A 26,010-nucleotide genomic window follows, 5' to 3' on the forward strand; every position below is an offset into this window, starting at 1 on the left:
GACAAAAGGCGTTATTCCTCGTAGAATGATGTTTACTGCCATCGACAAACTGCCACATTCTGTCGACTTACTGTCGACAGAACGCGGTGCTAGTGTAGACATAGGTATAGTTCTGTTGACAAACGTGAACTTTTGTCGACAAAACCCTGTAGTCTAGACACTCCCTAAGAATGCTAAGAGCATGCAGTGAAAGAAATTGCTTGGATTTGATAAGTATTTGTTATGTTAGGCATCAGTACCATTTAACTTTATTTTCTTACTAGAAGACTTACCCAGCATTGCCTGTGTCCTTCAGGGCAGGGGGCTAGTTGTGTAAAGGGGTGCAGGAGTCAGGGCAGGGCCTTGGGGATGGGAGGTAGGGCAATAGGCTGGAGGTGTGGGCTGGGGTTAGGCAGTGAAGAGGGGTGGGGCTTTTCAAATGATTAACTGATAAGCATCAGCTTATTGGTTTCTGTTACAGTTATTTGCCAGCTCCTGGAGAGGCTTCACTGCAGCTCTGCATTATCCAGCTCCCCTGGATGGGGGATGGCAGTGCTGCTGGCCCTATTCCCAGAGATGCTTCACTACGGGCTCTTCAGTAGAACTTTAAAAAGTTATACTGCAGAGCCCGCAGTGCATGTAACCACTTGGGGTATGTCTACACTACCCCGCTAGTTCGAACTAGCGGGGTAATGTAGGCCCGCACTTGCAAATGAAACCCGGGATTTGAATTTCCCGGGCTTCATTTGCATAAGCGGGGAGCCGCCATTTTTAAAACCCCGCTGGTTCAAACCCCGTGCAGCGCGGCTACACGGGTCACGAACTAGGTAGTTCGAACTAGGAAGCCTAGTTCGAACTACCTAGTTCATGCCCCGTGTAGCCGCGCTGCACGGGGTTTGAACCAGCGGGGTTTTAAAAATGGCGGCTCCCCGCTTATGCAAATGAAGCCCGGGAAATTCAAATCCCGGGCTTCATTTGCAAGTGCGGTATGCCTACATTACCCCCCTAGTTCGAACTAGGAGGGTAGTGTAGACATACCCTTGTTTTTTTAGCAGTTACACCAGGCCTGGCCAAAATACGGCCCATGGGCTGCATCCAGCATGCCAAGCCACCAGATTTGGCCCATGGATGCAGCGGTGACCCCCAGGCCGGCTCTCCTACTTGTTCTGCAGGCCACTAAGAAAAGCGGCTGTATCTTTTTAAAAACTATGAGCCTTGAGAGGAGAGGGGAAGGCTTCAGGCGCTGCCCCTGCCCTCAGCACAATCCCATTGGCCGATTTCTGGCCTTTCCATGTAGCAGAAAACAGTCCTATTCCAGGAACTTGCCACTTTCCCAGCACAATCAAACTTTCACCTTGCTTTAAGTTAGGATAAGAGGAAGCTGCATACCAAATTTGATGGTCCTAGCTCTTAACTTTTAGGAGAAGTTCTTGAACAAATGGATTCTCAGATGGACAGACAGATGCATATTTCTAAACTATATAGCTAGATTACCATTTCTGACTTTTATACCTCATTACTTGTACACACTTAGAATCTCTCTCTTGTATCTAATAAACTTATTGTATCTAAACCAGTGTATTTAAATTAAGAGTCTTGGAAACCCCATTTGGGGTAACAAGATATGTGCATATTATTTCTATTAATAAAATGCAAACTTTATATATACTTCCATTGTCCAGGAGAGAACTGGCCAGTACAGAAAATACGTTTTTGGGTAAAATCTTGGATTGAGGGTGTGCCGAGGTCAGCCTGCAATATAACCAAGCTGATAAGAACTAAGATATGACTGGCTGGCTGAAGCATACACACTGACATAGGTGGGAGTGACTTGCATCCTGGAGGTTGTCTGTGAGCAGTCCAAACTGAAGGCTATCACAGTAAAGCAGTCTAAAGAGCACCCAAAGTGTAGAGGGCAGGAGTGACACAGCTACTCAGGAACCTGGATTGTACTCTGGACATGTCACACTGCCATCAGGGAAAGATCTTTTCTTCTCTTGATCTGGCAATCTTCATGCAGCAAATATAAAAGTATCTAGAGACATAGATTAATATTTAAATTCAAAGGTCCAGCAACCTTACCAGGAATGCAGAAATAGGTTTCTTGTTTACTTGTTCCATGCTTAGTTTGTATGTGTTTATCTGTAAAGCAGTATCCCCCATCTGTGGAATTCTTCCAAAGCCTACATATGATACAGGCTCTCTTGACAAATGCAAGTCTTCACCGTCGGCATATTTGCTCAGAAAAGCGTAGTCTCTGTAGTTGCGAGCTTCTGAGTGTAAAGTGCCTTGAGATACTGCATGAAAGGCACCAGATACATGCAAATTGTTGTGGGTAATTCCCTGACAGTATCATTTTTGTTACTTTCACCTCTTATTTTTGCTAATATACAGAGAAAGCAGCCTGTGCTATTAAACAGATTCACTGCATAAACAGCTTAAAATATAAAGTACTCAATTAGGCAAAATTACACTATAATACATATGTTTCCCTCTCACTGCTCCCTGGGCGCTTTATGGTAGAGAAGAATTTTTAAGTTGGTAAAGACTTCTTTGTAACAAGACAAAAATGTAATATCAAGCAGTATTTAGTTAAATTGCTACAAGAGCAGGAAGGGAGTTCAAGGCAAACAGCACAACCAGCTGGTGCTTATCAGCTTCGCTCCAGTTAAGTCAATGGAGCCCTGCTGATTTACACAAGATAAGGATCTGGTCCTAAAGTCTGCAAGTTAGGCAATAAGAGAAAACCGCGCTTGTGTCCAAATTATTTCATGAATTACTACAGCAAGTTCATAACCTGCAAAGTGGTGGCTATGGATCAACCCAGTCCAGCTCACAGCGAATTTACAACTCCCCACGCAGAGCAGATTTATAACAAAAGTAAGCAGAACCATTTTGTAAATGAAATGATGACGTGGAAGAATTCTGGACAGGCACAATTCAGTGCTAACAAAAAGCAATAAGTGCAATTTAAACATAGAAAAGATCTTTGTTTGTTGTGCTGGAGCAATAGAAAAGCAAATTTATATAGGACAAAGTTAATTCCTCTAAAGAAATTCTTCCAAACTGCCTTTAAGCAGCAAGCTAAAATCCCAAGGCCTAGAGTTTCTTTAGGATTTGTGAGATACAACAGAAAAGAATGCCTGTTTTGTAAACATACTGGACTGTGAATCAGGATATGTAGCTTCAGCTCCTGGCTCTTCTTGTGTGACTTTGGGCAAATCACTTAGGGTACGTCTAAACTACATGGCTCCGTCGACGGAGCCATGTAGATTTGTTTATTTGGCAAAGGGAAATGAAGCTGCGATTTAAATAATCGCAGCTTCATTTAAATTTACATGGCTGCAGCGCTGAGCCAACAAACAGCTGATCAGCTGTTTGTCGGCTCAGCGCGCTAGTCTGGACGCTCCCGTCGAAATGAAAGCCTTTTATCGACATCCCCTGTAAACCTCATCCTACGAGGCATAAGGGGGATGTCGATAAAAGGCTTTCAGGTTGGCGCAGAGCATCCAGCATTGCTGATCAGCTGTTTGTCGGCTCAGCGCGGCAGCAATGTAAATTTAAATGAAGCCGCGATTATTTAAATCGCGGCTTCATTTCCCTTTGCCTATCTGTCTAATCTACATGCCTCCATCGACGGAGGCATGTAGTCTAGACACACCCTTACAGTGTTCTCTATAAGCTATACACCCAGCATATTTGCAGAGCGCCAACACCTTAGTTTTTTGTTTCGACTGGTGGTGCACTTTCATACACTCCTCAGTGCACATAAAACAATTATTCTGCACATGGATGGAAAAGATTAGCAGGAACATTGGTCACTTAGGATATGTCAACACTGTAATGAAATACCCGCGGCTGGCTCATGACAGCTGACTTAGGCTTAGGGGCATGGGCTAAGAGTCTCTTTAATGGCAATATAGACATTTGGGCTCAGGGGCCTGCAATGTGGGAGGGTCTCCGAGCTTGTGCAGCGGCCTGAACCAAACTCCCTCACAGCCATAAAGCAGCATTACAACCCTAGACAGCTGGCATGGACCAGCCACAAGCGTCTCATTGCAGTTTAGACATTCCCGCCCTCTCTCTATTTCTCATCTTTAGAATAGGCATATTTCCTTTTTCTCCTCCGTGTCTCTGTATTAACCCTTACATTCAAACTATATCCCAGGAATGGTCTCTGATCTATAAATTCATTCTTAGTGCAACGGGGCCCTCCTCTTGGCTGGAGTTTGTCGGTATATAAATATATGTATAAATAATAAATAACAGTAATAGATGTTATTTAAAAGATAGAATGGAAGATGCCCCCAGGGCTCAATTTCCATATTTAATATTTTCCATTAATATCTGCTCTTTGTTTTAAAAATACATTTGCATTTGCTTCCATATTACTCCCAACCACAAGTTGTCTCTCATGTTTGTCTGGCCGTAATAATGTTCATGGGCACCAGTGGCAAGAATGAATGATCTGTGTTATTCAGGTGGAGCTTCACAGTAGCCCTCACAGCTAGCACTAGCCTACTGAGGACTTAATCATTCGTACAGTATTAGATTTTTTTCAAATTATTTCAGCATGGTGCTAGGATCAGCATCAGGTACAGACTTATACTTGCCATACACAGTGCTTTATAGCATCAGAAATGCGTATCAACATTAGTCAATTGAATCCCACTTCTCTGCGATGTAGGTAGGTACATAATCCTTGTCTGTATTTCACATGTTAAAATGAGAATCAGAAAGGCGAGAATCAGAAAGGTGAGGCCACACAGTGAGTCATTTTTTCCCCAATCTGGATCAGAACTCAGGAGGTTCATTGCTCCCAATTCCAGTCCCAACCCACTAGATTATACTTTCACTCTAAGATGAAGGTAGGCACAAGAATAAATTCTTATCAGTTTCTTCACCCTCTGAGGGTGAACTGTCTAGATTCCAGCTCCTACTCCACCTCCCAATTTAAATGATTAATTTGGGTGGGATTTAAAGACCAAAGGGAGAACTGACACTGCTTATTTAAGAAAACAAGACTTTCTGTCTTGGGTACAGATGGGTTTATCTGGAAAGGGCCAAAAATGATGAGAAAGGAAAGGCAGTAGCATCACTGCCAGAGCCATCCCTAGGATAGGTTGAATTGGAATGACTGCCTCAGTTCCATGCTTTGGGGGGAACCATACTTTAATAAAATTGGGACTGTCCTAATAGTTAGCCCTTTGTCCCAGGTCCTGACCGATGTATGATTGGGACGTCATGTGTCCCAGTATTCAGGTGAAGAGGTGGGTGAGCGAGCAAGGTGAGAAGCTGGGAGAGGGTGAGGATACAGGTGGGAGGGTAGCAAGGAAGAGAACGACGTGGGTGGGTGGCTGAGGAGGTAAGTGGCAGGCGATCAGACAGCGAGAAGGAGAGCAGCAGATGAGTGAGCAGGACGGGGAGGTGGTGAGGCAAGCAGCAGCTAGTGGCAGCTAGGCCACACAGACAGCGAGGAGACTAGTGGGGGGGCTCATTTGCCCTGGCTCCTGTACCCCTCCTGGGACGGCCCTGATAACAGCAATGGTATCCCTCTCCCTCAGCTCTTTCCCTCATGTTGGAACTGGCAAAGGATTCTGAACGGAGGAGAGGAACTGAGCACATGTACAAACCCAGGAGGAGCACAAATGGAGCAAAAGAGAAAGAGCAGAGAATGCAGCAGAGAGGTGTGGAGGAGAAAGAGGAGTTACAAACCCACCCACAGCATGCACTGTTTTCTGCAAGAAACTGATGGAGCAGCCCCATGTTAAGGCTGTCATCCCTGGCAAGGGGCTCCACAAGGCTAACTGAAGCCCGGGTGAGCCATAGCTTCTGCATTTGTTGTGCAAGGGAGATAGACACAGGGCCTGCACAGGGGAAAAGGAACTCACGGGAATCTTCAAGTCTGAATCCTGGAGTCACCAAGGAAGTGTTCTGTTCCTCTCTGTGCCCGCCTCATTCTCATTAGTTTAGGTCAGGCTGGCATTAAAGCCTTTGGGTGTAGGTGCCTCTTACTCCCATACCAGAAGGCCCAGGATCGGGCCTGTCATGTATAGCCCTTTCACGTGGATGGATCTCATGGTGCTCTATAAATACTAGTAAATTCATGTATTAACATTTCCTATCTATGTATATATCACTTTGTTCTCCACTGAAGTGCAGTCATTTCTGGGGAGTAAGGCAACCACTGTTTTAAGATCAGACTGAAACTCTACACCACAGTTTAGGACAATAAAAAAAGTATGATGCAAATGAAATTGCTGGGGGATTTAGTAAGCCTACTGCAACTATCTGAGCATAAATCTGGCTGTGCGGGACACACAGTATTTAAATGTGGGGATCTATGAATAATTAAAGTCTTCTATTTATCTACCGTCCAATGCAACCTAGCCACTTGCATCCATCTTGCCTGTTCTGTCCCACTAATGTTCTTCCACTATGATCTTTAAATCGCAAAGCATCTCGATTAAAGGGAAGAACTAATCTGAAATGCTGAGCATCTTTCAACTGTTATAGCCTATTTGGGTTTCTTAGGGTATGTCTACACTAGCCCCCTAGTTCGAAGTAGGGAGGCTAATGTTGGCATTCAAAGTTGCACATCAAGCCTGGGATTTAAATATCCCGTGCATGATTTGCATCTTCCCGGCTGGTCGCCACTCTTTGAAATTTACAAGTCCGGACTAACTGCCCGTGTCTACACGTGGCAGGGACTCGGTATTTCAAATTAAAGCCATTTGAGGCTGAAAGGAGGTTTAACAGGTAGTTCGATTTAGGGGCTTTAATTCGAAATACCGGGTCCCTGCCGCGTGTAGATGCGGGCAGTTAGTCCAGACTTGTAAATTTCAAAAATGGCGACCGGCCAGGAAGATGCAAATCAAGCGCAGGATATTTAAATCCCAGGCTTGATTTGTAACTTTGAATGCCTACATTAGCCTCCCTACTAGTGTAGACATGCCCTGAGTGACTCTGACATCCGCAAGCCTTTGGGTCACATACTATTCCCCCCTTTCCCTTCTGCCAACATGATACACGAACAGAGCATCAATACATCCCTGGTTCAAACCAGTTTTTCCCCCCATAACTTTTCAAGTCATTTGTGATGAGAAATGTAGTTAATTACAGTGCTAATGGGACTGGACTGCTATACCCTCTTCCTGACCCTGAAGTGAATCCCTGGCTCAGGGATCCTCTAACACATAAAAAAGATGAATTGTGGTCAATGTTGTTGGTAACAGAAAACCTTATAACTGGGGGCCATGCAGATTTGAAGCATGAACTTCTTGTTATTGAAGAGGATAGCTGAGAGACCACAGTTTTGTTCCTCTTCGCCAGTGTTATACACCCACTTATATGTCACCTGTAATTAAAATTGAACATTAGTGAAGTAACAGGGGACATTCTCTGCAAGGGACTACTGACAACTGTGCATGTAGCGCCTTGGTATCCAGACTGATGTCCACTATGAAATAAAGATAAGGCCATCAATTCCATTATGCGTATGACTGCATCTTGAACCAACCATTTATTAAGCTGTTAAACCACCCAGTTAATCGGTGCACCCACCGTTCCAACCTCCTTCTTTATATTCTACTCTGCCATTAAAGCCCTAGTAACAAAGCTTTCCCTAAATACCACAAAAGATAGAGCTATAATGAAAATAAATTTGCAATAAGAAAAAAAGTCAAGCATTAATGCCTTTGATTCTAACAATAACAGACACTCAGAGAACACAAAAAGATAGCAGTGATCACACCTTGTGCCACAATGCCTACATCTACTTACAATTATGTGGAAAAATATAATGTATTTGTCTATATATATATATGTGTGAGGAGAGAGAGAATGTACACACACATTCTACCTTGTATATATTTCATTGGATTCTGCTTCCTACACCTTTTGGATGTTACTTATTTTTTTAGATTGTTAGCTCCCTGGGAGGGCATGGACTGTATTTTCCTATGTGTCAATATAATGTCTAGCTCAATAGATTGTAATCCTCATGGGCTGCAACTGCAACATACACCAATACATCATGTACACTGTAGGCCAAAGTGTGCCCCTAGTCACAACTTTGCAACTCCCCAGTGTCATCAATGAAGTTAAATGGTTGTGAGGGCAGAATGTGCCTACTTTACCTGAGAGAAGCAAGTAAGATGCTCTACTTGGAGTGCAACAGTAGTAACAATAACCTAAAATTATAAATCAAGTTTTATAATTACAATAAAAGATATCAGTGACCTCTCAGTTGATTATGAAACATATGCATGAAACATGATCTTGCTGAGGAGAAAGCCTATGGATCAGGTTGATGAATGCCTCTATTTCACTATCACTTATATAGAAAGCCTTAAAGCAAAAGGAATCTTTCAAAGAGTTGGGAATGTACCACTCAAAGGCAGAATTGCCACTCCAAGGATGTTTTGTATTCAGGACAGATGGCGGCAAATTTTCAAAGTCATCTGAGCATGGCCTTTATTTTTGCACAACCCAAACTGGGTAATATTGGGAAATTTTAATCATGTACATTTTTGCATACAGGCAGTCCCCGGGTTACGTACAAGATAGGGACTGTAGGTTTGTTCTTAAGTTGAATCTGTATGTAAGTCTGAACTGGCGTCAGCCGCTGCTGAAACTGATCAGTTTCAACCGCGGCTGAATCTGGATGCCAGTTCTGACTTACATACAGATTCAACTTAAGAAACCCAGGCGTCCGCAAGTCAGCTGCTGCTGAAACTGATCAGCAGCTGATTCCAGGAAGCCTGGGGCAGAGCAACTCTGCCTCGGGCTTCCTGTAGTCAGCCGCTGGTCAGTTTCAGCAGCGGCTGACTTGGGGACGCCTGGGGCAGAGCAGCTGGGGTGCTGTTGGGTTGCTCCAGTAGCGCGGCTCCTCAGCGCTACTGGAGCAACCCAGCAGCACCCTAGCTGCTCTGCCCCAGGCGTCCTGATTCAGCCGCTGCTGAAACTGACCAGCACCGGCTGAATCAGGACGCCTGAGGCAGAGCAGCTGGGGTGCTGCCGGGGTGGTCCGGAGCAGCGCTGCGGGACCAACCCGGCAGCGCCCAGCTGCTCTACCCCAGGGGTAGGCAAGAAAAGCCTGGTCTGCTGGGGGGGGAGGCACTAGCTGCACCCTCCCTCCCCCCCAGCAGACCAGGGAGACGGGGGTGGCAGGACCGCCCAAGTCCTCCATGGCTTTGCTCCGTCTCCCTGGTCTGCTGACCTGGGAGACGCGGAGCAAAGCCGCGGAGCACGCCTGCAGCGGGACAGCCCAAGCGCGCCTGGGCTGTCCCGCTGCGGGCGTGCCCCAAGGCTTTGCTCCCCGTCTCCCTGCAGACCAGGTAGACGGAGAGCAAAACCGCGGAGCACGCCCGCAGCGGGACAGCCCAAGCGCGCCCGGGGAGACGGGGAGCTCCCGGGCAAACGAGCAAAGCCGCCCAGGTGGCGGCTTTGCTTGGGTGTCCCTGGTCTTCGGGGGGGGGGGTCCAGCGGCTTTTCTGGACCCCCCCAGCAGACCAGGGAGACCGGGAGAAGCTTTTCTCGCCCCGGAGGACACGGGTGGCGACCCGCCGCTCGTGAGCTCCGGGGCGAGAAAAGCCCCGTTTGTAAGTGCGGATCTGACATAAGTCGGATCCGCGTAAGTCGGGGACTGCCTGTATTTTAAAACCTGGACCTACATGCAAATGAGCTGCTATGGTGAGTTCTGGGGTGCATAAGAAGTAGGCAACCCAAACTTTCATGACCAAAAATTTGAGCATGCAAATTCATCAGCTGAAATGAAGAAGGCTGTATCTAGTGTTATTTTTGTTCCACAAAAGTCCCTGTGCTCATTAAAAAGCCTATGACAAGCAATAACAAAGACAAATACAGACACTAGATGCTGCACATTATCTTAATAATTAACGACTAGTGCAGAGAATTGAAGAGATCAGAATGTCTGGCACACTGTGTTTTAGGTGCACACAACACTGAATGTAACCAAGGAAATGTGGACTTTGGATTTGGCTTTGCAGATAGTGGAAGTGAAGAAGGTATCAATTTTAAATGGTTTTAAATCAAACTGGTATTCTACGGGTACACATAGAGTCTCTTACTGATTTGGGGTAAATTCCACTTATTAATATTTTTAAACAAAAGCTTTGAAGTGGATTATTGAGCACAACATTTTTGCTTATGAAAATAGAAATAATAAAAATCGGCTATAAGAATGAAAAAAAAAAAATCTTGGTGTGAGGATGGAAGAAAACTTGAACTGTATAATGTTAGAGTCTGGCCACATTTGGGGGCTAGAAGACATGGTAAAATATTCTGCAAATGTTAAGTATTCATTATGAGAACAAAAGAGTTTTGGCTAAGATCCTCAGCTGGTTGGAACCATACCAATTTACATCAGCTAAGAATCTGCCTCTTTCTTTTTTTGGCTGCAAAAATGTGTGTGGTAAACAGATGCTCCTGCCCTGTAAACTAATTTGGCAGACAACCGTCTCTGGACTGGCAACAAAATCAGCAAAGTTGGCCCATTACTTCCTACAAAATCTCACTGGACCCATATTACTGCTCAAATGATTAAGCATACAGGCAGCTTCTATTGCATCTTCTTAAAAAATAAAAGAAAGAAAACCAAGGTAACAGCATGCAAACACTTATATTAAGATATCACACTTAAAATATCACCCAAGGCAAGGTTATTGAACTGAATTCCAGATAGGCTGCCCTGTCTAGGAAAGGTACTTGACACTGCTGACATATCATCACTAAGTAGAGCAATCGGGAGCCATCCATTCTGACTGGCTCTCAGCTACTAGTCCAAACTCATGGAACAATGGATTTTCTACATAGAGGCACCAGCACAGCCAGTAGATCTGCAATTTCTCAGGCTGGGCACATGGCAACAGGAAGACAACTGTGTTTACAAATAGCTGCTGTTTGAAGTAAGAGGGCACACTACTGCTACATGTAAGTCAGACATGCAGGAGAGTGAGAAAACAGGAGAGAATATGCCCAGCATGAATGCTGACAAACTTTGATTAAACAAAAAAACATGAAACTGGAAGGTGAGTGCATCTCAATCCTGTTTTTTGTTTTCCAAGATCTGTAATTTTCTAATGCTTTCTAGTGTTAAAAGACTGTAGTTAAGAAATTCCTCTTTAAGTCTAATAGGGTATGTCTACACTACCCCACTAGTTCGAACTAGCAGGGTAATGTAGGCATACCGCAATTGCAAATCAAGCCCGGGATTTGAATTTCCCGGGCTTCATTTGCATAAGCGGGGCGCCGCCATTTTTAAATCCCCGCTCGTTCGAACCCCGTGCCGCGCGGCTACACGCGGCACGAACTAGGTAGTTCGAACTAGGCTTCCTAGTTCGAACTACCGTTACTCCTCGTGGAATGTAGACATACCCATAGAGATGTAGCCGTGTTAGTCTGGTCTACCTGAAACAAAAGATAGGACTATGCAGCACTTTAAGCCTGTGCTCCTTGCTTACCTGAGGTCTCATCTGGTAGTATACCATAGAGATTCAGAGCTAGAAACAGTAAGTAGACACTACCTAGTCCCAGTGGGCTTAGAAGTATATTGGACCCAGCAGTTAGGTTCATTCACAACAATTTGACACCCGTATCATGTGTTTCTAGGCCAGATGGTGCCATTTAGTATTTTATATTTTTCTTTTTCTTGTTAAATAAGTACGGGTACATCTACGCTGCTGGACAAAGTTGAGTTAAGATATGCAACTTCAGCTACATTAATTGCGTATCTGAAGTCGAAATAGCTTAACTTGACTTTAGACCAGGGCTACTCAACATGTGGCCCATGGGCCGCATACAGCCTGCGGCCTGTTTGTTTGCAGCCCGTGGTGCAGTTTGGATTTATGTGGGGCTCAACACCTGGCCCGCGGATGGGAACCAAAACAAAAGCAGTCAATATAATGGTCTTCTATTGATATGCATTTTAGTAGTTAAATTCTTGGACTGCCATTGCTTATTAAAAGTGATATCACATAGGTGGAAATCGGGTAAATATTGCATTTTATTAATATCAGCAGAACTGACTTGTGTGTTGTGTGGTCTTGACTGTGTGTTGTGTAGTCTTGCCTTAATCTTTGTACTGAAGCCTGTCAGTGTGAAAGCTATTTGCATATATTTGCATATATATGCAACCATACTTAAGTTGCGGCCCTCAACATGTATTATGAGTGTATCATTGTGGCCCCCGGGGCTTCCAAAGTTGAGTAGCCCTGCTTTAGACGCTGTCTACACAGCAGGAAGTCGAAGGAAGAACACTCTTCCTTCGACTTCCCCTACTCCTCATGAAATAAGGGTTACAGAAGTCAGAGTAAGAAGCCCGTTAGCTCGAAATTATTTCGGAATAATGGGCTTGCTGTGTAGGTTCGTACTCTGTTATTTCGAAATAACGCGAGTTATTTCAAAATAAGCATGTAGTATAGGCATAGTTTAAGTGAATATACCTAAAGTCCAAGAAATGTGAATCAAGAAGACTACTGCCAATGCTAGATGCTACAGGGGGAGTATACATTCATAGCAGATTAATGAAAAGAATATGGTTCATTTAAATGTTACCCTTGGAATCTTAATTTTTGCACTCTCGGACTTTTTTATTTTAATGTTACAAGATTCATGTTGCATTAATGTGCCTTTGTGTGTGTAATTTACATTTTTAATATCTACCTCACAGGTCCAGGGGTCCATATTTCAAGGAGGGCACTTTGCTCACACTACTTACATTATGCAAAGAGCAAGGAATTGTTATGAAGCCAATGAATCTACTCACATGTTTTTCAGAGAACTCATCTATCTCCTGCAGCAATCTCTCTTGGCACTCTGGGTTGGTGGCTAGCAAGTAGGTGGCGAAGGACAGGGCATTGGTGGTGGTCTCATAGCCAGCAATCAGGAAGATGAAGGCTTGGCCTACTATCTCATCTTCAGACAATGTCGTGTGAACCTTTTTAGGCAGGGCCTTGTCAGCAGGAGGCTTCTGGTCCTGAATGGAAACATCAGCTTGGTTGACTATGTCAAAGTGTTCCACCCCGACGTAGCTAGTAGAACTGCGAGCATCGAGCATCAACTGGAGAAAGTCTCTGCGTCTCTGTGAATTGCAAGATGAAAACATACACTAAGAATGAGCCAAAGTACTAACTATCCAGAGGTGTTAAAAAATGACCGTGGGTGCCCAACTTCAGACACATTAAAGGGATCTTGCTTCCAGAGGGTGGATATTTATCGTTTTCTGATAGCAGTTATAATGGCATGTCTTATCTGACCTGCACCTGTACATCTGGATTAGCCAGTGAGTATGCATGTATGTGGTAGTGAGAGGACAGGGATGGGATGGAGGCATAAAATCTGCTCATTCCCAACCTACCTGCTTTGAGAACACAGTAAGCAGGCATGTTGCTCCACTTATCCACATATGCCTACACCTAAAGTCCAGATAGCCCAACTAAGTTTGTATAGAAGAGTCAGCCTATGTAGCCACTCAAGAGCATAGTAAGCCACCATTTAGTTTTCGGGGCAGATCGACCTTACAATTGTTGCATCAATTTAACTACATGGGTTGTGCAACCCTTAAGGGTGGACTCAGTTTTAATGGCATAAAAGTAATATAACGAACTTTGGTAATAAGCTACATCACTCTAGGCACCTTCATATAAGTACAAAACCTGTTTATGCGTCTCGTTCATGCAAAATGCTTGTTGAATCTTTTATTAAAGCTGCCTTTTTGTGTCAGTTTGTGCCAGAAAATATGTCACAAGAACAGAACTCTGCACAAGAGTGAGTTGACTCCAATTCAGCTTGGACAGCAAATTTGGTGGGGATTTTAAATGTAGCTCAAAAGGTTTGGATTGACTTTTGAGAGCAATATATAAAATTGTTGTGCTGAACCTAAGCCCTGAGGCCATGAGATTCATTTTCAGTTCCACAAATGCCAACATAATATATCAGAGCATAGAAGGGACCCAGGAGTGACTGCAATGCCAAGATCTGACATGTTACAGACTTAAAAGGAAAAGCACAGATCAAGTATTTCTTCAAAAGAATTAAACTGGCATTTATTTATTAATTAAAGAATGAACAAAAATATTTTGAATGTTCTTGCATCAGATGACACAGATAAAGAAGAAACCAGAGAATGGACAGGCACACAAGAAAAGGGAACGGAAGACACAATTAATTAAAGGACTTAATCAGATAATATTTTTTCCATGACATGGGAACTAGGAGCAGCGAGAGAAAGAGGAGAAATATTTTATGTCCTGTGCTCTAGTTCTGCTGCTGGCAAACTGCAGAGAGAAACTAAAATTCAGTGTTTGGGTAAAGCCAGGGGGTAGCATGGAATCTCTCTTGTGAATCTCAGCCTACCAAATGAAAGCTTGTAAATACACATATGAATCGGGTGCGCCTGGAAGCAAGAGGCTGATTGTAGTGGCCAGTGCCAGTTATAGTACAGGCAGTCCCTGGGTTACGTACAAGATAGGGACTGTAGGTTTGTTCTTAAGTTGAATCTGTATGTAAGTCGGAACTGGCGTCCAGATTCAGCCGCTGCTGAAACTGATCAGTTTCAACAGCGGCTGAATCTGGACACCAGTTCCGACTTACATACAGATTCAACTTAAGAACCCCAGGCATCCCCAAGTCAGCTGCTGCTGAAACTGATCAGCGGCTGATTCCAGGAAGCCCGGGTCAGGGGCTTCCTGTAGTCAGCCACTGGTCAGTTTCAGCAGCGGCTGACTTGGGGACGCCTGGGGCAGAGCAGCTGGGGTGCTGCTGGGTTGCTCCAGTAGCGCCGCTGCTCCTAGGCGCTACTGGACCAACCCAGCAGCACCCCTGCTGCTCTGCCCCAGGTGTCCTGATTCAGCCGCTGCTGAAACTGATCAGCAGCAGCTGAATCAGGACTCCTAGGGCAGAGCAGCTGGGGTGCTGCTGGGTTGGTCCAGTAGCGCCAAGGAGCGGTGCTGCGGGACCAACCGGCAGCGCCCACCTGCTCTACCACAGGCCCGGGGCTTTGCTCCACAGCTCCCTGGTCTGCTGGGGGGGGGGCACTAGCTGCGCCCCTCTCCCCCCAGCAGACCAGGGACACGGGGAGCAAAGCCACAGTGGCGGCGGGGTGCCGCTCCTCTGAGGCTTTGTTCTGGCAAAGCCTCAGAGGCGCGGGACTCCGCCGCCGCTGCCACTTTGCTCCCGGTGCCTCTGGTCTGCTGGGGACCGTCTCCAGCAGACCAGGGACACCGGGAGCAAAGCCGCAGCGGCGGCGGAGTCCCGCGCCTCCCCGGCTTTGCCACAGCAAAGCCTCAGAGGCGCGGCACCCCTCCACCTCCCTGGCTTTGCTCCAGGTGTCCCTGGTCTGCTGGAGACGGTCCCCAGCACACCAGGGGCACCTGGAGCAGCTTTTCTCGCCCCGGAGGTTGAGGTGGCGGGACCGCTGCGCTCTGGGCGGTCATGCTGCCTGCGAGCTCCGGGACAAGAAAGCCCCGTTCGTAAGTGCGGATCCGACATAAGTCGGATCCACGTAACTCGGGGACTGCCTGTACTTGTTTTTCTAAAAAAAAACCCAGAAGTGCCAGTGAGTTCACTGAGGCTTACTCGAAAATTAAGTGCACTCCAAACAGTCAGTCTTAGCTTTTTGGTAATTTAATTTAAATCAATGATTTTTGGCGATTTAAATCAGTGATTTAAATTGCCTTGATTTAAATAAATCCACCCTGCATCTTGTTCATTGATAATTCACAAAGAGACCAGAGTGATACATATTAACAAATCCTCCACATCCTAGGCATGGGAAGTAGAAGTGCAGGGGGCGCTACAGCACCCCCAGGTTTGGCACCCAGCTTCCCCCTGCCCAGAGGTTCCCTGGGTTCCAGCCACCTGCCATACCTCAGAAAGGTGCCATTTCAGGAGGGTGGGAGGAGAGGGTAAATCCGAGCATACCAGGACACTGCTTGGTCTTCTTAGCATTCCCCTTACAATCAGGGATTGAAGGGGAAAGTAGACAGTCTACTCTACATGCATTCCTCTCACTCCTGCCTGGTGAAGGGAGCAGGTAGTAAGTGACACCAGCTGTGTACTTTCTCTTTGCTCCCTGATTATGAGGAGAATGGGAAAAGCAGCACATGGTAACCCAGTACACGTGGCTGCCGTCCCTCCTGAAATGGTGCCCTTCTCTCTGCAGGCTACGGATATTAGTAAATGAATAGTTGTGTAACCACGTGAAATTTTATCGATAGTCCCCGAGGAGAGGCTGGCAGCCAGTGCACTCCTGGCCCCACTCTAGGAGAACACCCTGCCACCCCCACAGAGCTCCCTCTCTATCAGAGCTTAAAAACCTGCTCCCTGATACAGAGGCAGCTGCCCAGGGTGGCAGCAGCCCCTATGGGGGGGGGGGGGACTCTGAGCTCCCCATGGACAGAAGCTGCTCTGCAGCAGCAACCCCTGTCCACAGGGAGCTCAGAACCACCATGAATATCGGCTGCAGCAAAGAGGGGCAGGTGGTCCTCAGAACCAGCTCCCCACATGTATCAGCTCCCGCCTGCTCCCCCCTCATCCTCTGCACTGCTGCTTTTCTATCAGATCCGGTGCTTTTGGGGAACCAGCTTTTAAGCCAGCTCCTCATGAGCACCAGTTCCCACTCTCCCCCCAACCCTTGCTGCCTCTGATAGAGAGGCAGCAGGGTGGGGGAGCACATGAGGTCAACAAGATTAACGGATAAGCCTATCAGTCCATTGTGTAGTCATCTACACATTGACATCCCTACTGCTGGCTCCACAGCTGCCTCTAGCTGTGGCTAAGGCTGTCAACTCTCCCAGACCACACACCTATGTGTTACCCCAGGCTGGGCTGGTGAGGCGAACTGAGGTGGGGGTGGGGCGCAGCTCAGCATCCTCACCGTAAAACAGTTCCAGCACCTATACTCCACACTAAACAGTCCCTCCAGCTCTACTTTACACATCAGTACAGAATGCAGCATTAAAAATCATCAGCCTAGCAAGAGAAAGGAGATTTCCATTTGGCAGGCTGGTTATTACCTATCACAGTGAGACAGGCTATTTTTTCTGGGATCACAAAGGTAGTCAAATCCACCTTCCTCAAAAAGCACAGCATGGTGACTGGGAAAACAGTGGCATTGAAACAAAAAAAAAACTGGATTAGTTGTCAGTTGCTGGAGATGGGGAAAAAGGAGTCTCTCCGGTACAATCACAGGGAAGAAAACACACATTTTTCCGTTTGACAACAGATCTGATATTGGTAGCATCACATAAAAACAATCTCTGAGCATCACATTTAGCTGCTGGCTTACTCCTCCCAATGGGAAGTTTCTTTTATTTTCCTGACAGGCAGCAGAAGCCAATAGTAGCTTCTATATCATATTCAATCTTGCTTAGCTAGGTTATACCTGAGTAAAAGGGAGCTGCAATGCCAGCAGCAAAACACAAGCATGTCAATGAGACGGACTTATTTTTTTCCACACAAGGAAGCCTCAGTCATCAGACCAATGAAAGCTGCAGGCTTAGTTACTGTATAAAAGACTATAATTTGGTTTACAGCAGAGTAAATGTTCAACTTTGTGGATGGCATCCTTGTTCCTTTCAAACTATATACTAGAACAAGTCCTGCTTTCAGTCTCTCAGAGAAAAGATACATTGTGATAAGCTACCTGCACCACTAATTTCCTTAAACATCACCTGGCCATGCAGAAAAATAACTCTGCATGGATCTAACCAGCTTTGTGCTAGAGACGTGTAGCAGAATAGATGTGTGCAGTACTGGAGAAGATGCATCCAGCAGTATTTATCATTCCCTCTTTAAGTCACACTTCTATGCATCACAGCTGTCAAAAGACTTATAGAAATATATCCCTTCTGCATGTAATGCATCATAATTCTCCTCAAGATAGTCAACGGTCTTGGGCAGGGTCTCAGGCTCACTCAGTCTTGAACTGTGAAATGGCCTCAGTTTTTGGGACCCAAGCGGACCTCTTGAGCTATAGATTAGAAAGGGGAAAAACTCAGACATACCAGAACCATTTCCCATGGAATTTTCAGTCAGAAGGATGCTTTCAACTGCAGGGATTTCTACATTTTTTTTCACACATGTACTTCAGTTTGGGTTTGAATGAACCAAAATATGCCAAAGCAAATTACACATGAAATGGGTAGCCAAAGTGGAAAACAACTGGTGAAACTCTCCCAAGCTTCTCTTACCAAAGCTCCTGCCAATCCAAGCTCCATACACTCAGGCTGCCAAAATGAAGTGCCACTAAGGAAAGAGTGTGTCAGAGCTATACAGTATGATTATACCTCCTCTCTCCAGCATGCTTTGAGTGGCAGTGAAATAACAAAAGAGGTTGACATTACATTTCATTAGAATTCAGAGTTAATGAACGGATACGAAATGAGGCAGTTCACACCTCTTTGAGGAATTGTATCCGGCTCTGCAAATCAGACACACATCACTCTGTTAGTCTGCAGCCAATTCACATTTTGAAAGCTAAATTTGCAAGCTTGAGGGCCAGTAACTTTGGGCCAGATCTTTGTCTGAAAAAGCTGCCCTGGTATTAGTAAAGCAGTGGAGAATAAAACTTTTTTTTTTTTTTTTTTTACCGGAAGCTTTACCGTGGAAAACAAAATGAAGCCTCCAGGAAAGAGTATCTGTCCAACTGAAACAAGATGGCCAAATCCAACTTTTGATTAAAACCACTAAGTTTAACATAAAAACATGCAAACTCTAGCCCACTGAAAAAAAGTCACTCCAATAAGACAGAAAGTCTCTTCTTTCTATATGTTTCAAACCAGAGGTTGGAATTAATTGGGATGCTTGAGTTGACAGGTCCTAGATTTGTACATCTGGGAGTTGAGGGCAGAGCCCTCAGTGGAAGTTTTCTAACTCTGAAATTTAGTCTCCCTCTCAGTCCAAAAGAACCAGAGTTTGTTGAACTTCAAGGCCATTGCAAGGTTTATCTTTTAATACAGGCCATCTTTAAAGTCATTGTTTGAGGATGGTTTGGATATTTTTGGCTTGGCAGGGAAACTAGTTTGTTTGCATTTGCTAACATTGTCTGGGCGTCTTATTGTAGTGTTTATATTGTAAACAAGTTGAGGGATTGACGATATGCACATCTTATAATGGAATAAAGCGCCAACTTTTATGAGGTTTTTAATGTAAAAGGAAAAATGCCATCCCAGGTTTATTTGCAAGATTCAAGAACATTTTGACAAACCTGATCTGGGCATTGTGTTTGTAATGAAACCCCAGAGCAGGGAAGTTGTGTGTTATTTTGGACTTGGTTCAGGTAATTTCATACAGCTCAAAATAAAAAGAGTTTAGTCAATTTCCCTGGCTCTAGGAATGTCACGCTGATTATGTACATTGGACTTAGAGAGTGGTCAAATTAACTATGAATATCCTTGTCTGCGGAGAGAGAATCCAGACTGATTCCCTTTTCTCCACAGAAAACAGCTGCATCATTGTGATAACTTGAGGAGGATGTTACATTATTCTGAAGTCATAGTCATGGGAAACAATGGAAGAACCAGTTAGTGAACAGACAACGACTGTCACATTTTTTGAGTCACCTGCAGGATGAAGGAATGAGATAGGGTCACAGTTTGAATCTCCTTTGAGAGGATAAGGAATCTTGCCTTATTATGAACAAATCAAGTGTTAGGCTAAGATGCTATTTTACTGACTAGATTAACTACCCACAAACAACTGGAGAGAGGCAGTATGTTATAGCAAATAGCATTTACCTCACTGGGAGCAGGTTCTATTCCAATCTCTGCCTTTGAATTACAATTAGCTTCAGTTGCCCCACTGTAAAAGGGGCAGCATAATTCACAGCTGCCTTTCAGGGAGGGCAAAAACACTTAAAAACCTCACATGAAAGGGGGAGGATGGAAAGAGAGAGAGAGAGAGAGAAAGAATGAAATTAGATAAGGTTTAAGTCAGAATCTAGTCTGACCTCCAGCCTTCCACACACCATGAAATTTCATACAGTTGTGCCTGTGCTGAGCCCAATCACTTGTATTTCTCTACAGTATAGCTTGTGTTTTTAACATGCTATATGTACATATAGAGAGAGTACGCTATTGCAGCACATCTGGCAACGGAGTCAACCAATGACAGAAAAGTATGAAGTGATTTCCATCTGCTAATTGCCACTTGAAGACGAAAGAGCGAGTCAGAGGGCAGGTGACAGAGAAGAGCGCTCAGTTTTCCCCTCTGCACATTCTGAAGACCTTCGGGTGGATCGGCATTTCTCTTTTCATCCAAAGAAATTCACACATACCTCGTGGCCCACATTATAAAAGTCCATGAGAAGTAGGCTGGGGATATAAAGACACACACACACACACTCACTCAGGAGTGCCCCAGATGGCACATTGGCATGCCTACATGCTCAGGGCAGCACCCAATCTCAGGGACAGCATGGAGTCTGCTGCCCACACACACCTCCCTCTAACACTCTATCCCCAGAGTGGTTGTGCAAGCACTCATTCGGCATGGTGTCTGCTCCTGCTGCTGCTCCTACACCTGGCACCTGCCCCTCCTGCTTCTCCCCCTAGCGCCCTCCTGTGGCTGCCAATGTCCCCACACCCAAGGTGGTGGGACCACCAGAGCCAGGCACCACTCTCAGACTTAGCCCTAAGCCTCTCCTTCCCTGCACTTCTCCCTCCTCCTGTCTCCCAGGTTCTTTCCCCGGTCCCTCCCCAGTTACAGGCAGTCCCCGAGTTACGCGGATCCCACTTACGTCAGATCCGCAGTTACGAACGGGGCCCTCTCCCTGGTCTCCAGCAGACCAGGGAGTGGAAGCAAAGCGGCGGAACACGCGGGCAGTGGACAGCCCAGACGCGTCTGGGCTGTCCGCTGCCCGCGTGTTCCGCCGCTTTGCTCCCCGTCCCCCTGGTCTGCAGACCAGGGAGACGGGGAGCAAAGCAGAGCAAAGCCGCGAAGCCCGAGGGCAGCAGGACAGCCACGGCGCGTCTGGGCTGTCCCGCTGCCTCCGTGCTCCGCGGCTTTGCTCCGGATGCCTGTGGTACAGCACCTGGGGTGCTGCCAGTTGGTCCCGTAGCGCCGCTCTGGGCGCTACTGGACCAACCCGGCAGCACCCCAGCTGCTCTGCCCCAGGCGTCCTGATTCAGCCACTGCTGGTCAGTTTCAGCAGCGGCTGAATCAGGATACCTGGGGCAGAGCAGCTTGGGTGCTGCTGGGTTGGTCCAATAGCGCTGAGGAGCGGCGGCGCTACTGGACCAACCCAGCAGCACCCCAGCAGCTCTGCCCCAGGCGGCCCCAAGTCAGCCGCTGCTGAAACTGACCAGTGGCTGACTACAGGAAGCCCCTGACCCGGGCTTCCTGGAATCAGCCGCTGATCAGTTTCAGCAGCAGCTGACTTGGGGATGCCTGGGGTTCTTAAGTTGAATCTGTATGTAAGTCAGAACTGGCGTCCACATTCAGCCGCTGTTGAAACTGATCAGTTTCAGCAGCGGCTGAATCTGGACACCAGTTCCGACTTACATACAGATTCAACTTAAGAACAAACCTACAGTCCCTATCTTGTACGTAACCTGGGGACTGCCTGTACTACTACCTCAGTTAAAAAACAAAAAGTCTATTTTTTCCAGAACAAAAAGTGTGGTTTATTGTCTCTGCAGGGGGAGGGAGGGAAGGAAAGAAGGGGTGTGGGAAGAGAGGCACAGAAGGACAATACACAAGCTCCCAGTGGGGAGGCCCGGGGGAGGAGTGTCACTGGGGAGTTGATGGCCTGCACCACCAGTAGAAGGAGACAAACAGAATCACAGTGTTGCCAGAGCTGTTGGGAGGTCCCCGAGCCCACCTCCTTCCCTCCCCTACACAAACCAGGAGCAACCCCCTACTTAGCCCATCCCCCAGCTGGGCTTTATGAGGGTGGGACTGAAAACCCTCTCAGGGAGGGGGCTTCATCTACCAACAACAACTCCCCCTTTTCCTAGAGTACCCCTTTCCAGCACTTCATCAGCCTCCTGGGACAAGAGGCGAGAGTCCCATACCTGCATGACCAGGGCCCCGATGCTCAATCTCCCCACGACGAACTGGCTCCCAATGAATCGGTAGCTGTCCAGTGTGGTGAGCTTCCAGCCTGCCTCTCAAGGAAGATCGTGGGTCACATGTGAGCGTCCCATTGCCTGAGGTCAGGGGCAAGCCACTCACACAGCTCCAGAAAGGTGTCCTTCCACGTGCGGAAATTCTGGAATGCTGGTCATCCCATCGCTCCATAACGAGCCGAGCCCACCAGCTGGAACTGGTGTCCAGATGCCAGAAGCAGCAGTGCATGGTGAAGTCCAGCTGCATGATCTGTGCCCGCAGAGAGATGATGAGGTTCTCCATGATGAGCAGGGGGTTGCGGTTCCTGCAGTGCAGCCTGCAGAAAGTGCTGCAGGAAATGCAGCATGACAGGTAAGAGCTGTCGAGTGCTCGGAGGCAGCTCTGGCTCCAGGGCTAGAGAGCCGTGGTGTCCGCAAGGGCAACCACAGCAGGCAAAGGAATGGGTTTGCTGTCCCTCAGTGAGGTAGGCAGCGGAGAAGCGTCGGAGACACTGCTGAACAGGGGGGTCCCTTTAAGCTTGAGTCTCAGATAGCCTCAGGCAGCAGCTTCAGGAAGTGAGTGTTGTCCTGATGCCCTGCCTGAAGTGCTTCCGGGTAGCCTTAAATGCGATTCAGCATCCAATGAGTGTGGCTGCTCTATTTCAAAATAGCTCAGCACTATTTTCTGATGGGCATTTGCTGTGTAGATGCTCTATTTCGAAATAAGCTATTTCTTCTGAAAGGGCTTATTCCAAAAGAAGTGTGCAGTATAGACATAGTCTTACAAACTAACACGGCTATCCCTCTGAGATTCTAGGTAAGAGCTGTTGCATATGAACCACAAAGCTCCTCATTATAGGCTTGTCTGAGGCAACATATAGAATAAAGAAACACAATTCTAGCTACTGAATTCTGCCCAATACCACACTTTTTTTTATTTCTCAATGAAGCTACTCCACAGTTTTCTCAAGTGTAACCTGAGGTTTAAACTTGAAAGTTTTTATCTGCAACATTCCTCACGCCACCATCAGCAATTAAGTTATTGGTACCTTTTTACAACCATAATTCATGGAAGCAAGATTATTTTTTCTGGAAGAAATAAAGGGCTCATATTCACTGTCTGGGCAATTCCAAGAACAGCTCATGCTAGAGTTTATGATCCATGGCATCAAATAGACATCCCACAAGAACACTTTATTATTTCAGAAAGGGACAAGCAGGGAAGTCCACACAAAAACAACATAATGGGGAATAACAAAATATCACAATTCAACTTCTTATGAATGAATTAGTTATACCCAAGGCTTGTCTACACAGCACAGCAAAGCACACCAGAAGAGTAATTTGTAAAGCACTCTACTGTGTTAGACTCCAACTGCACCCTATAAACTCTGCTGGCATGCTTGAAAGGTCCTTAGTTTGTATAAACAGTCTACTTGGGGCTTTCCTACAGTGTCGTCTACATTAATACTAGCTATGTGCCTTCTAAAGCAAGTGCTCTATAAATCACACTCCTCTAATGTACTTTGCTGGTGCCATGCAGCCAAAGCCCAAGAAGTTTATAGTTGTCTAAAGCCACTGTATTAATCTCTTTTGCAGTTACACAAAGTATTTATTTCCAGGGATATTTTAACTTTTTGACACATTAACTACCAGCTAAATACATAGGGAAGGGGCAGAAATACATTTTTAAAGACGAAATGGTGTCTTACCTTTTGTAACAATGCCACTTGGAATATGTTGATAAGTACGTGGATATTTTAGAATAGATAATGCATAGCACAAACCTATTTTTTTTTTTGCATAATTAGTTACATACATTAGGGAGGGAGGAAGGGATAACTCAGTGGTTTGAGCATTGGCCTGCTAAACACAGAGTTGTGAGCTCAATCCTTCAGGAGGCCATTTAGGAATCTGGGGCAAATCTGTCATGGATGGTACTTGGTCCTGCTGTGAAGGCAAGGGACTGGACTCAATGACCTTTCAATATAATTCATATATTCATGCCAATAGAAATGGCTCTAGTGTGTATACAAAGTTGTAAGTCACTCTTGAGGCTCTTTGCCATCATAAAACCAAGAGAGTGACTGACAGCAGTTTGAACAGTAGCATATCCCCAAAAAGGAATTCAGTGACACCTTTACTGATGCATATTTTTTTTTTGAATACTGAAGTGAAGAGGTTGTACTGGATAGTTAGGAGAACTGATAACAGAATACAGAACCTCCCATCACCAGGTCATCAGATGAAACTAAGTCTAGTAACCAAACATGGTCATCTTTCTGACAGCTGGTTAGAGCCTTATCTGTGCTGAGCTAGTGGTCCCAGTCCAAACCATAATGACATGTTGTAAACACCACAATTTCTTTCCCAACACACACAATTAGCACCACTGTGAGCAGCATCAGAAGAAAGGCCAAGAACACAATGGGGAGAGAAACTATGCTCTCCCACATCAAGCATTATTCTCTCCCAGTCAGGTCTGAGACACATTGACTGTGGGTGATGCATCAGAGCAAGGACCACCCCTCTGTTCTCTGTGCAGTGTTCGGATCCCTGGCTAGAGCTCCCAGGGACTACCATAATACAAATAACCAATAGGAAGAATAATTCTGGGGGAACCTTAGATTGTTGTTGCCCATACCCTTACTGTGAATAATTGGCCATATCTGGCTTCCATTTACCTCAGTCAGCTTTCAGAAGACCTCACCCAAGTCAACATACAGTATTAAACACACAGTGAATTAATGGGTATAAAATGCCTCACACACACACACATGCATGCCATGTAATAAATAAACACACTGTCATTTATTTTGCATCCCAAATCATTACATTATCTGACATTTCCCCCTCCTTTTCTCACAAAGCTGTGTGGTATAAGGAAAGGAAGTTGGTGTCCAAAGCTCTGAACTGACATGCCAGTTACAGACGACAAGACTGATGATTTGGTTTCTGTTGCAAGAGCTCAATGTGAACGAAGGAGGGAGGGGGATGGAGTGAGCGAGGACGGGGCGTCAGAGAAGGGTTATGGTCCCAAGAAGGGGTGGGATAGGGGTCAAAGCAAGAGAGTGCAGGTTTGTGTGATTAGACAGTTGGCAACCACAGGAAAGCATGCCTTACTGGGTTACCATGTAATTGTGTTACTGGCATCTTGTCCTTCCCCACCCTTTCTCCTGGGTCTGACACCCTTTCATTTAGTCACGCTATGAGGCTACGTCTAGACTGGCATGATTTTCCGCAAATGCTTTTAGTGGAAAAGTTTTTCTGTTAAAAGCTTTTGTGGAAAAGAGTGTCTAGATTGACACTGATTCTTTTCCGCAAAAGCACTTTTTGCGGAAAAGCGTCCGTGCCAATCTATACGCGGTTTTGCGCAACAAAGCCCCGATCGCCATTTTCACCATCGGGGCTTCTTTTTTTTTTTTTTTTTTTTTTGCGCAAAACAGTTTTTAGCTGTCTACACTGGCCCTCTTGTGCATAAACATTTCCAGAAAAGGGCTTTTGCCCAAATGGGAATGTCAAAGCATTTGTGCAAGCAGCACTGATTTCAGACAGTAGAACGTCAGTGCTTTTGCGCAAAATCAAGCGGCCAGTGTAGACAGCTGGCAAGTTTTCGCAGCCGCTTTTGCAGAATAACTTGCCAGTCTAGATGCAGCCTGACTGTGCAAACTCTGGGGCAGGGAGGATGGCATTACTCGGGTCTGTGAGGTGCCCAGCTCATTTTTGGTTGCTGAAAATTAATAATTGTCTGTTATTACAGCTTATTGTCATTATTTATATTTATTCATAATAAATAGTGTAGTTATACCATTTATTATTAAAATTTTGCTATATGTTAATAAATAATAACTGTTCTTACTTGCTCTGCTAGGCTGTGTCTAAACTGCACCCCTTTTCCGGAAAAGGGATGCGGAAAGTAGGAATAAGAGATCCTCCGGAAAAGGGCTTATTTTCCAGAGAATCA

General features: G+C 45.8%; 1 protein-coding gene across 6 annotated transcripts in view; it reads right to left on the minus strand.

Annotated features, from left to right (window-relative positions):
• The window catches only part of TBXAS1 (thromboxane A synthase 1), a 345,665-nt gene that overhangs the window by 83,094 nt on the left and 236,561 nt on the right, over positions 1-26,010 (minus strand). For 5 of the 6 annotated variants that reach the window (XM_075939367.2, XM_075939378.2, XM_089781883.1 and 2 more), the window contains one exon: positions 12,767-13,081. The exons of the other annotated variant lie outside the window; for it this stretch is intronic. In XM_075939367.2, coding sequence (XP_075795482.2) covers positions 12,767-13,081 — 315 coding nt within the window. The remainder of the gene's footprint in view (positions 1-12,766; positions 13,082-26,010) is intronic. 6 annotated transcript variants of the gene reach the window in all.

Source organism: Pelodiscus sinensis, chromosome 1 (assembly GCF_052426305.1).
Source record: "Pelodiscus sinensis isolate ZL-2025 chromosome 1, ASM5242630v1, whole genome shotgun sequence".
Classification (NCBI taxonomy): domain Eukaryota; kingdom Metazoa; phylum Chordata; order Testudines; family Trionychidae; genus Pelodiscus; species Pelodiscus sinensis.